Raw genomic sequence first — 13016 nt, 5'->3', positions numbered from 1 at the left:
ATCCCAGACTGGAATCTCTCCAAGCGTTTAGCAGTTACTGGCCACACACAAAGTGACTGGAAACCCATTTACAAGCAGCACTTTGCTCCCGGGTGCGGGAACCGTGGTGAGTCCCTCCTCCCACTCCATCGATGAGGTCGCCAAAGGACGAAGCTGTTACAAGACAGTGCGAGTTGCACAGACGGGGCTTGGCCAGCTCATGCAACAGTGCTCGGTGGCCACCTATCCCTGCACGATCGCTCTATTCCAATCCTGCCCAAGGCCTCAAATCCCCATGCCTGTCTTGCTGCAAGGCAGGCCCACCTCAGAGGAAGCGCTCGGGTGACGCAGACATACCTCGACGCAGCAGCAAATGCAACGGCCCGGGCAGCAGTGGCTTCTTCTAACTTCTTCCTTTTTTTCTCCTCCATTAACTGCTTTTCTACAAAACTTCGGGCTTCCTGCTCAGCTTTCAGCTTTTTCTCCAGCTGGCTGATATTCTGCTTGTCTTTTTGCTTCATTTGCACAGCATTATGTAATCTATATGGAAATGATTATCATAGAGTTTTGTAATTAGAAATGCCCACTCGGAACCCTGGAGGAACATGGCTCCTCTTTTGAACAGCAAATCATAAGAGTCAGCTCCCAGAGATCCCAGGAAAAACATAATGTTGTTATTATTTAACAATCCCAAAACATCAACAGAGAGGTTGCCTAGCAAGATACAGAGTAAGACCTAGCCTGTTAAGGTAAGTGATCTACAGAAGGTAATCCAGAAAAGAAGCATAAAACAAGTTTCCATCAGAAGGAAAGATAGTTGTAGAACTAAGTCTAGTGCTCCAAAGCACCTTGAAGAAACTTTATCCAGCCCCGCTGAAACTGAGGTCAAGGGTGGGAAGGGGAGGTTTTTCTTTGCCTGAATACAGCCTTTCCTTTCCAGCTGTGAGATGTTTTCTGAGGATCCCAAAATAGATCCTGGAGTTAGAGTCACACGGTGCTTCATTTCAGACAGAAATTTTAGCCACAGTCCCTTCCCTGCCTCCCACCACCCCCAGCTTTACCTATCGATATAAGGTGAGTTTATCTCAGTATATCAGTGTAAGGTGAGATGTTCTCCATCCCACATGTGAGCCAGAAGCAATGGAGAAGTTATTTGCTTATAATAAGCTGTAACGCTCGAGTTATGCTGCTCAAAAATGCTGAAGGACTTCTCTTTCAATGGGGAAAGCCCACAGCCTAGAATAGTAATCACTACCCCAGGCACACACTGCAGAGATTGAAGAAAATAAAAAAAATGACATATTCATATTGAGTCAAGAAGAAATTCCAGGACGAATCAATGGGAAGCATAAACAAATGCACACAGAAGAGCTGGCTTTTTGCTTGCCTCTTCAAATAAAATCAAAGTTCAACGTCATTTTTGAGTTCCAGAGATGAAGGTAAATAGAGTGCATTATTCCCCTGGAAACTTTCATTCAAAGGAGCAAGATTTTCACATTGTAGCGGAACTACTTCTCGTCACTTTTACTTATATTATCACAAAGGCGCAATAACTATTTTAAACTAAGCGAAGAAGTTATTAAATGAGCAAAAAATACTAATATTAATAAACTGGTTGCAATGTAGTAAGTTTTTATAGATTTTATAATATGTTGGCTACCCAATACTAAATTGAAAACTTTAAACATTTCATCGAAAACCCCCCTTGCCAGGTCCCTCCGGCATCGCAAATCCTGTGCTCCAAGCCACAGACGGTGCGGCCGCCTGGCTCCCGACCGAAGGCCCGCGCGGCGCACGTACTTGTTCTGCAGCAGCTCGTTCTCCTGCCGGAGCTGGCCCATCTCTGAGCGGATCCCTCGCTCGGTGCTGGAGAGGGAGCTGATCTGGCTGCGGAGCTCCTGTTCCACTTGTCTGCTGGCCTGCAGATCAGCCTTTAACTTTTTAATATCTTGTTCCAGCCTAGGAGAGGGAGAAATGTGGCATTTTCATCCCGGAAAGGACACCCACGGGCCTCTGCGGGAGAGCCTGGCTCAAGTCCCAGACCGCCGGGCACAGGGCAGAAGACCCCTCCCTTCGGTGGCTCCTGCCAGCACCGGGATGCCTGCCTGCCTGCGACAGGCTTTCTATGGAGTGCTTCTTTCTGCCTGGGTCCCCGCCTCTTCCCACCACCAGAGAGTAACTGTGGGTTTCCTCCAAATGTTTGTGAACACGGACAGGTGAGGGGCTTGTGAGTTCCTGAGCTGCTAAGGAAGGAGGAAGGAAAGACAGAGGGAGGGTGCCTGAAGGCTTGGGTTCCCCCCCCCCAACCCTTCCCCCTGCAACACCCACACACCCTGGTGAATTTCCTTTGCCCCGCAGCAAGGGGGATGTATTAGTAACGACCAGCTTATGACCCACCTGCCCTGGTATATTCTGACAGAGCAGAATTTACCGTCTGAGATTCCCTCCCACCACGGGCCTAGAGGAGTGTCTAAGACAACCTCTGAAATTACTAGCATCTTTGCTAAATGGTGTTCACGCTTCCGGTGACTATGACAGCAGGACTCACAAGACTCAACAACAATGAAAAAAAGAACAAATGACATGCTCTGAGAATCATAAGCAAACTCCATCTGTGAGCTGAAGCCTATCTTCTCTCTTCAGTTTCTTACGTTGGCTCCATCTGTTTTCTTTAATACAGTAATAGCTTCGTTTTAAGCACTATGTCTTGGGGAACTCTTATATGCACATGTAGGACTGAAAAGCGTCAACAGAAAGCATAAAATCAGGATTCTTTCTTCATGAGAAGGCTTTATAATTTCACTAGGGGCCAGTAAGCAGCTACTTAAAGTGATTAAACACTTACCGCAAGGAAGGCCGTGATTAAATATATGCGAGAAGGAATGATAACTAAAATTTAAGGAGAACTTATGCGCAGGCATTGTTCTACAGGCTTTAATGCTATGAACTCATTTAGTACACACAACTGTGGGCTAAGGGTAGATTATGACTCCCATTTTTACGGATGAAGAAGTCTAGATTCAGGAAAGGTTCCAGCCCACGGTTATACAGGCTCCAGAGCCCATTGTCCCCTTCAGCAGGCTGAGCTGTGGCTCTGTCATCTCCCCGTGGTATGGGTACAAGTGCCACAGGAGCGCTGACAAGAGAAGATGAGAACCAGGTTGGGCCTCGAAGGCTGGGCAGGATCCAGAGAAGTAGAAGAGGGGGAGGGGGCATTCTTAACAAGGGGAAAACATACTCAAAAGTAAGGACGGTCACAGATGTTTGGGGACGGAACGAGCCTGGCCTGAGGAAAGCCTGGACTCTGGGAAGAGAGTGAGAAAGGGCAGAAAGGGTCTGGTGGATGGGACTGTGGAGGGTGGCACTGAAGGCCAGGCCGAGGTTGGCTGCCATGTGGGACTGAGAGGACATCCTTTCTGACAAACAGGCGGGCAAAAGTCAGTCTGCTACGATGAGACCCTTGTGCATTTCACTGATCTGATATTCCAACAGAACCGAGATTTCTGGATGGCAGTGGTGATCTCTCCCCAGGACGGCTGGCCCCACAGACTAAGTCCTTACAGCCATGTTTTGTTAAGCACTAAGTCCCCAGGGCCCGCCACAGTGATCAGCACGTACTAAACATATGTTGCCTGGCCTCCCTTAGAAAACCAAAGAGCAGCTTTATTTACCGATCTACCTTTTGTCACCTGAAACAAAATCTCAAAAGCAAAAAAGTCGTAAGCCATCGATGGTCACTGCCCAGGAACAGTAGCCTGTCCCCCTGTCCTGTGTCCCGGAAGAGACTTGAGACCCAGTAATCCAGAACGCTGCTGGGTCTCCTGACGCAGCTCACTCCCCAGGGAAGGGGTCACAAGTCGACATCACGCCATACTTTCCCTACTGCCAGGGTTATTCCAGATGAATGTCCTCCCAGAACTGCTCTAAACAATTACAGACTGGCATTTATATCAACCCGACACCATCCTTCATTCACCCGAAGCAACCCAAAGCAGGTCAATGCTGTCAGGTTATCCCCATTAAGAAGTTTGGCTGAAAAACATGCTAGGTTATTCATCTTTCCGGAGAAGTCGATTTCAAAGTCTGAGGACTGCATTTTTAGTAGAAAGGGTGAGTTTTAAGAGGAGCATAGAGGCTTAGCGTGGTTTACTAATGGGGTTTAGGATCGGGATTCTAGATTCAGCTCTGGTACCAACTCCGCAACCCTGGGCAAGGCACGTAACCTTCCAGGACTCAGTTTCCCTATCTTGGGCTAATGACCTCTCAAGTCCCTCCCAGCTTGGTCTAGGATTTCTAGGCCTGACACACTTACCGCTGGCTGCTGATCTGCTTCTTCAGATTAGCAACCTGAGCTGTATCATATGCGGAGGCACAGGAATCAAGTTCCACACAACCAGCCACAGTTGGGAATGAAAGAAAAATTAAATCTGCTGAGCCTAGCTGTCAGTAATTTTGCAGTTTTCACTTTTTTGCGTCTTTAATCTCTGAAGGCCAATTTCCCTATCCTGAACTTAGAATAACGACAATATTCTGAATGGAAATTTAGAGTTCCTTGAAATATGTAAAAACTCGGAGAGTTAATGTAATCATGAGAACAAAAAAGCAAGATATCTTAAGCGTAACTTCCAGAGACCATAGAACCCTGAACAACAATATATTTTCTTATGTATAATTATGAAATTTTGTCAGACAATGCAATAAAAATAGAAGAGCGTGGTTACGAGGGTTACGAAAAATTCATAAATTGTATACTTAGGATTCGTGCATGTTTGCGGATGTGTGTTGTACTTCAATAAAGTTTATTTATTTTTAAAATAAAATCACCTAATCTTACAAGACAGAGAAGTGAAATTAAAATGCTTCAGGATTTTCAGGGCGCCTAGGTGGCTCAGTCAGTTAAGTGTTCCACTCTGGATTTCAGCTCAGGTCATGATCTTACAGTTTGTGAATTCAAGCCCCACATTGGACTCCATGCTGACAGCACAGAACCTGCTTGGGATTCTCTCTCCCCCTCTCTTTCTGCCCCTCCTCTGCTTGTGCTCTCTCAAAATAAATAAATAAACTTAAAAAAATGCTTCAGGGGGCTCCTGGGTGGCTCAGTCGGTTAAGCGGCCCACTTCGACTCAGGCCATGATCTTGCGGTCTGTGAGTTCGAGCCCCGTGTCGGGCTCTGTGCTGACAGCTCAGAGCCTGGAGCCTGCTTCAGATTCTGTGTCTCCCTCTCTCTCTGCCCCTCCCCCACTCGTGCTCTGTCTCCCTCTGTCTCAAAAATCAATAAACATTAAAAAAAATTCTTTTAATAAAAAAAAAAAATGCTTCAGGATTTTCATAACTGCCCTTAATTTTGTAAAATTCTGTATTACTATTCTCCAAACAGCTACAGCAAACCTGTGAGCTGACACCAGCGTTCCCAGTTTAAGAAACGCCGATCTATACGAACACCGCGTGATGCGCGAGATACCTTAAAGTGCTAAATGGAAAACTCTCAGGAATTTTTAAAACTTACGAGGGGAAATTTTTCATTGTCTCTCAGAGAAAGCGTTAATCTAACCTTGAATGTTATACATATATAGTGAACATTCAAGGTTAAATTAACGTTTTTTTGGGGTGCCTTGGTGGCTCAGTCGGTTAAGTGACCTACTCTTGGTTTCAGCTCAAGTCATGATCTTGGGGTTTCGTGGGTTCGAGCCCCATGTTGGGCTGTGCACTGGCAGCACAGAGACCTCTTGGGATTCTCTCCCCCTCCCTCTCTCTGCATGTCCCCCACTCATGCAATCTCTCTCTCAAACTAAATAAATAAACTTAAAAAAAAACCGATGCTTTTCCTGAGAGACAATTACATATATGCGTATATATAAAATATATATAAATATAAAAAAATATATATATATACATATGTGTGTGTGTGTGTGTATGTATTTTTTTAGGTAGGCTTTACACCCAGTGCAGAGTCCAATGCAGGGCTTGAACTCATGACTCAGAGATCAAGACTTGAGCTGTGATCAAGAGTCAGATGCTTAACCTACGGAGCCAGGCAGGTGCCCCAAATGTTCACTACATTTTATTTTATTTTTAAATATTCACTATATTTTATTTATTTATTTATTTATTTATTTATTTAAATGTTAATTTATTTTTGAGAGACAGAGAGCATGCACACGCGCACAAGCAGGGGAGGGAGGGGCAGAAAGAGGCGGGGACAGAGGGTCAAAAGCGGGTTCCATGCTGTCAGCACAGAGCCCAATGCCGGGCTCAAACTCGTGAACTGCAAGATCATGACCTGAGCTAAAGTCAGATGCTTAACCGACTGAGCCACCCAGGTGCCCCTAAATGTTCACTATATTTTGAATCTTTACTGAGGTAGGTGGTAATTTACAATCCCTCATTAGGTTTATTTTTTATCGCAAAAGTGACACCCAGGCAATAGTAAGAACCTCATATAATAGAAAAGCAGAAATCTAGAATAAAAAGGTAAATAATCTTAGTTCTTTTGTCCAGACGGAACCATTCACTGTTCACATTTGGTTTACTTCCGTTCTGTGTTTCTCTTTTCTCTTTCTTCATGCATGTTAATATTGTTTAATGCTGGTGAGAGAGTACCACACACATAGTATGTGCATCTTAAGTGCCTTCCCACACCATTAGGAATTTTGCATAAACAATTTACCTGCTGCATAATGTTCCATTGTATGGATGCACTATACGTTCCTATTTTCTAAGATATATCTCAATTTTTGAGACACGCTCGATGGAAAAATGTATACAAGTTTTAAAAGAATTCTGTGAACTAGTAAACTGAACTGAATCAAGCTAGTCAAAGCACCAGGGACATTTAGCAGACAAATACCTGCTACTTGCCTTAAGGGTATACTTAACCCTTTGGTGCTGAAGGCCAAAAGTTCTTGGGTAAAATGCAGATATGTAATTTATTGGTGTGAAGTCCAAGAGGTACTGATTAAATGGGGTTAGAGGTTAATGCTAAATCTTCAAATGCATTCATGGGATTTTACGAAAATGTCAATAGCTGCCACCTCAATTAGAAGCAAGTGGTCAGGAGGAAAATGAGGCAGAAGTAACAGTATGTAACCCTTAAAACTGATTTCTGTAAATAGGGATCGAAAGAAAGGAGGAAAAAGAAACAATGCATCCATAAACTCAGGCCCTTTTATCAGAGCTAAATTCTACTCTCTTCCCTATATGACAGACGATTAAGATATAAAAGGGAACTTTACTCTAGACCTGCAATCTCACCCCCCCAAAAAAAAACCAAAAAGAAAAAAATTGGGCCAGACAGATCTTAACAAAACTTTGGTAAATGCTCAGGCAGGAAATAAATGCACTTCCTGCTTGCCCAACTCCTGTGGCCCCACTTGCCACCCTTGCGAGGTCTGCCCAGTGAGGTCCCCACGTGGGAGACAGACTGCAGCATGGCAAAGGTCTAGAGTCTATGCGTCTGGAGTCTAGAGCCTAACTATGTCCACTTGTGCCCAATTAGCCAAGCCAGGGTTCTAATCAACTCAAAATGTTACCTATCAGGTCCAGACACCTTTCCAGGCTACTTTTACCGATGATTTAAAAAAAAAAAAAAAAATTTTTTTAACGTTTATTTATTTTTGAGAAAAGAGAGACAGAGCATGAGCAGGGGAGGAGAGAGAAACAGGGAGACAACAGAATCTGAAACAGGCTCCAGGCTCTGAGCGGTCAGCACAGAGCCCGACGCGGGGCTCGAACTCAAGGACCGCGAGATCATGACCTGAGCCGAGGTCGGACGCTTAACCGACTGAGCCACCCAGGCGTCCCACGGATGATTTTAAAAGATGGCACCCAACCTGTAACCTGTGAAGCCACCTCTGACCTCCGGCAGTTACCTCCCTCCCAGCCACAGCGGGGGTTGTCCAGAGCAGCGCTCCTTCAGGACGTCACTCCGATGGGCAGGCCGCCTTCAAAGCACAGCTGCCGGGTAGGGATCCCTCTTACCCACTCCAGACCCTAACTCTATCTCATTTTCTCTCTCGTCCCACTCAACTAAGGTAAGCTGTAATATAAATGGTTGGTAGTTATTAAGAGGAAAGATCTACATTTTAATAAGGGGTAATCTTCTAGCCGACCAAAAGAATGGGGCTCAAACATGAGTCTGTCAGGCAGGCTAAGTAGGAAAAATATCTCTGAGGATCTTGAAGTGCATCTGGTAGTAAACCAAAGTACGGGATTCAAGTGTCAGCTTTTAGTTGAAAGCAGTTTTGTGTTTAAGTATGTGAAAAGGTAGGGAGATATTTGTGTCTAAATGTGTATACTCCTTAGCTTCTGTGAATTACTTGAATTACCGCCCACAGTACTATGACTTCATTGAAGGTTTAAAAGTCTCCAGTGGGTACCGACAAGCACTTCAGGGTTTTTATAAACCCAGAGGCGTTATGAGACCTAACGGAGAGCTCAGAGAAACTTAAGGCTTTGGGGCGGTAAATTTCCCTAGGAAGTAAGTCCTGCAAAAAAAGGAGGAGATCTTTTCTCAGCCAGGATTTCACCCAGGGATGAGCAGCTATATCCACTAGGAGTCACAGTCTATACCCACTCCAGAAAACTACCTAAGCGTATGCTTCCAGGGCTGCTGGTTTGACCCCAAGAGCCCATCAGGAAGGTGAGAGGCTCTCTCAGCTCTGTTGGTTAGCTCTGAACGCTAAAGGGCTGGGGACAGAGAGGCTACAGGCTCTGCAAGACAACCCAGAACTAGAAATAACAAGTGTCAACAGGGATGTGGGGAGAAGGGAGTCCTCCAGCACTGGTGCTGGGAATGTAAATTGGGGCAGCCGCTCTGGAAAGCAGTATGGAGCCTCCTCAAAAAACTAATAATAGAAGTGCCATACAATCAGGGTGCCTGGGTGGCTCGGTCGGTTAAGCGTCCGACTTCGGCTCAGGTCACGATCTCACAGTTCGTGGGTTCGAGCCCCGCGTCGGGCTCTGTGCTGACAGCTCAGAGCCGGGAACCTGCTTCGGATTCTGTCCCCCTCTCTCTCTGCCCCTTCCCTGCTCACGCTCTGTGTCTTTCTCTCTCAAAAAAAAATAAATAAATAAAAGATTGAAAAAAAATTTTTTAAGGAAAAAAAAAAGTACCATACAATCCAGTAATTCCACTTCTGGGTATTCACCCAAAGAAAACGAAAATGCTAATCTGAAAAGATATATGCACCCTATGTTTCCTGCAGTGTTATTTACAATAGCCAAGACATGAAAGCAACCTAAATGTCCATCCGTAGATGAATGGATAAAGATGTGGTATATACACACAATGGAATATTACTCAGCCATAAAAAAGAATGAGATGGGATCTTGCCATTCATGGCAACATGGATGGACCTAGTTACGTTAAATGGAATAAGCCAGAAAAAGACAACTACCATATGATTTCACTTATATGTGGGATCTAAAAAAACAAATGAACAACAACAAAAAAGAGAGAAACGGACTCATAATCCAGAGAACAAACTGGTGGTTGCCAAAGGGAAGAGGGAGAGGTGAAATGGGTGAAGGGGATGAAGAGGTTCATTCTTCCAGTTATGAAATAAGTAAGTCATGGGGATAAAAAGTACAGCATAGGGAATACAGTCAATAATATAATACACTTATCATGGTGAGCATTTCATAACGTATATAATTGTTGAATCACTTACGTTGTACACCTGAGACTCTGATTCAATATTATGTCAAGCACACTTCAAAAAAAGCCCCAACTTACAAGATGGCTTGCTCTGTAAGAAAAGGGGCTTCAGAAGATTGTCTCCAAATCACGCAGCCAAGTGGCTGAGACATAGGTGCTTCTAACAACCTCATCGCACCAGCCAAAATTACCCACTCCTGCTTTCCAGACATCTTCTGCCTTTAATTATACCAGCCCTTGGGGAGGAATGGCCTCCAATTTTCAAATCTCACTCTTCAAGGCCCAGTTAAAAAATAAAGACAAAACAAAACAAGCTCTCCAGCACAAGGTGCAGATCTCCAGGGCCCAAAGTCCTCTCTCTCCCCCCGATATGTGAAAGCCTTTACTGTGGGTGATCCTTGTTGGGTACTAAGCTGTTGCCCTGTGCTGTTTTTTAATTTGTTCTGGTGTTTAATATTTTCCTGTGTATGTATCTTTTTCTCCAAAGACTATATATTCTTTGAAGCCAGGGGCTGAATGTGCTATAAAATTAGAAGCCAGAACTGTAGTTCTTTTTTTTATTGATTAATTTTTTTTAATCTTTATTTATTTTTGAGGGAGAGAGACAGTGTAAGCAGGGGAGGGGCAGAGAGAGGGAGACACAGAATTCAAAGCAGGCTCCAGGCTCTGAGCTGGCAGCAGCGTGCCCGATGTGGGGCTTGAACTCACGAACTGTGAGATCATGACCTGAGCCAAAGTCAGACGGATGCTCAACCGACTGAGCCACCCAGGCACCCCTGGAACTGTATTTCTAAAGTTTCTTCCAGTCCTTATAGGCCACTGTCTCTAACCCTCACAGTGCTTAGAACAGGGTCAGCCCTGGCAACATTCTACCTACAGCAGGCCGTCAGAGTTTTCGGTTAATAGTGGCTGAAGGAGACAGGGGTAAACGGGCGTTTGCTTATGAAGAAGGCAGGTGTACATGAAAAGAATAAATGAAGGCCAACTGCTTCATCTTGTTAAGGACCTAATTCCATTAGGAGATCCCCTGTTACACATCAGTCATACAAGACAAGACTTGTTTAGGACCACACAGCTGTCTATGAGGAACACTGAGCTCATACGTTAAAGCTCTGTCTCCAGAAGAAACAGTATTCACCCTCTCCACCATCTCCTTCCCTTCCCCCTTTCCAGGTCATTCTCGCTGACAGGACGGGCAGCACGGGACAGGCACACACAAGCCTGAATGCACTTCATCTTCAGTAAGGCCTACGATGCTGACTTGAAGTTGCTCCCACATGTCCTATAGATCACAGCTTTGGATACAGTGACCTAAAGCTGCCTCGGGTCTCACGGTGGTTACTACAATTGCTTAGCAGGCACAGATATCCCAAAACACGCAACAGACTGATGATTACTAAGTAAAACCGTTATTACAAAGTACTTAACGTCTCTGCTCCCTAATCTGTCAAATGCAAAAGGTAAACACATTCATTGTCCTCAAGAATGCAAAGAGAGAAAAGGAATCCTCGAGGCATTCACGGAACTGGCCCTATAGGGAAATAGGGGCACTGACTTCTTGAAACCCTTCAAGAATAAAGCTGTGAGTGCTACAACGAGTATTTTTAATAAGGTCCTTAAAGGATGTGGTCAGATTTGATAGTTTGTATCAAAAGCCTTTAAAATGTTCATCTCATTCCCTGACATTTATCCAGAGGAGAACTGGAGATCCACACAAAGACTTACGTAAAAGTGTGTTTGTTGCAGCATTACTTCGAACAAGAAAAAAAAAACAGAAACACTTAAATATTCAACGGAAGACTGACTAAATAAATTGTATATTCATGTGTCTGACTGACATGCAGCCAGTAAGAAACCGTTAAGGAAGAATATTTGAGGACACAGGAGAATGCTCACGATGTAGTCAGTGAAAAAGACAAGTTACAAAATATTTTACATAGGGGCACCTGGGCGGCTCAGTCAGTTAAGCGTCCGACTTCGGCTCAGGTCATGATCTCACGGTTCGTGGGTTCGAACCCCGCATCGGGCTCTGTGCTGACAGCTCGGAGCCTGGAGCCTGCTTCGGATTCTATGTCTCCCTCTCTCTGCCCCTCCCCTGCTCACACTTTGTCTCTCTCTCTGAAGAATAAACAAATATTAAAAAAAATTAAACAGAACAAACTATTATACATAGTATGAGCTCTGTTTGTAAAAATAATATGTATGCACTAATATATATGCATGCAAGAGAAAAAAGACTGACAGGATATTATATTAAGATAGTGGCTATCTTTTCTTGATCTTCAAAGTTAGATATACTCAACATATAGAACTTATTTTTTTTTAATTTTTTTTTAATGTTTATTTATTTTTGAGACAGAGAGAGACAGAGCATGAATGGGGGAGGGGCAGAGAGAGAGGGAGACACAGAATCGGAAGCAGGCTCCAGGCTCTGAGCCATCAGCCCAGAGCCCGACGCGGGGCTCGAACTCACGAACCGTGAGATCGTGACCTGAGCTGAAGTCAGACGCTCAACCGACTGAGCCACCCAGGCACCCCCTTATTTTTATTTTAAGTTTATTTATTTTTGAGAGAGAGAAAGAGAGGGAGCGAGCGGGGGAGGGGCAGAGAGAGAGGGAGAACCAGAATCCGAAGCAGGCTCCAGACTCCAAGCTGTCAGCACAGAGCCCGACGCGGGGCTCGAACCCACGAACTGTGGAGAGCATGACCTGAGCCGAAGTTGGACACTCATCTGACTGAGCCACCCAGGAGGCCCCAGAACTTACTTTTAACATTTTAATTATTATTTTGTGATTGGGAGAAACTTATTTTAAAAGAGGAGGCTACGATGAGATTATCGCCTCGCACCTTTTAGAATGGCTAAAATCAACACCACAGGAAACAGGTGGCGGCGAGGACGTGGAGAAACCCTCTTGCACTGTTGGTGGGGACTCAAACTAGCGCAGCCGCTCTGGAAAACAGTGTGGATTCCTCACAAAGTTAAGGACAGAACTCCCCTACGATCCAGCAACTGTACTACTAGGTATTTACCCAAAGGATACAAAAATACTAATTCAAAGGGATACGCGCGCCCTGATGCTTCCAGCAGCATTATCTACAACAGCCACACTATGGAAACAGTCCACGTGTCCGTCAATTGATGAATCGGTAAAGAAGATGTGGTGTTGGGGCGCCTGGGTGGCGCAGTCAGTTAAGCGTCCGACTTCAGCCAGGTCACGATCTCGCGATCCGTGAGTTCGAGCCCCGCGTCAGGCTCTGGGCTGATGGCTCGGAGCCTGGAGCCTGTTTCCGATTCTGTGTCTGCCTCTCTCTCTGCCCCTCCCCCGTTCATGCTCTGTCTCTCTCTGTCCCAAAAAATAAATAAAAAACGTTGAAAAAAAAA

General features: G+C 44.9%; 1 protein-coding gene across 2 annotated transcripts in view; it reads right to left on the bottom strand.

Annotated features, from left to right (window-relative positions):
* MACO1 (macoilin 1) overlaps positions 1-13016 on the bottom strand; it is a 63589-nt gene that overhangs the window by 11739 nt on the left and 38834 nt on the right. For both annotated transcript variants that reach the window (XM_042950071.1, XM_042950072.1), the window contains 2 exons: positions 1780-1938; positions 337-519 (listed from right to left, as the gene is read on the bottom strand). In XM_042950071.1, coding sequence (XP_042806005.1) covers positions 337-519; positions 1780-1938 — 342 coding nt within the window. The remainder of the gene's footprint in view (positions 1-336; positions 520-1779; positions 1939-13016) is intronic.

The sequence above is a fragment of the Panthera leo genome, chromosome C1 (genome assembly GCF_018350215.1).
Source record: "Panthera leo isolate Ple1 chromosome C1, P.leo_Ple1_pat1.1, whole genome shotgun sequence".
Classification (NCBI taxonomy): Eukaryota; Metazoa; Chordata; class Mammalia; order Carnivora; family Felidae; genus Panthera; species Panthera leo.
The sequence above is the reverse complement of the archived record's forward strand: the minus strand, read 5'-3'. Positions and strand labels throughout refer to the sequence as shown.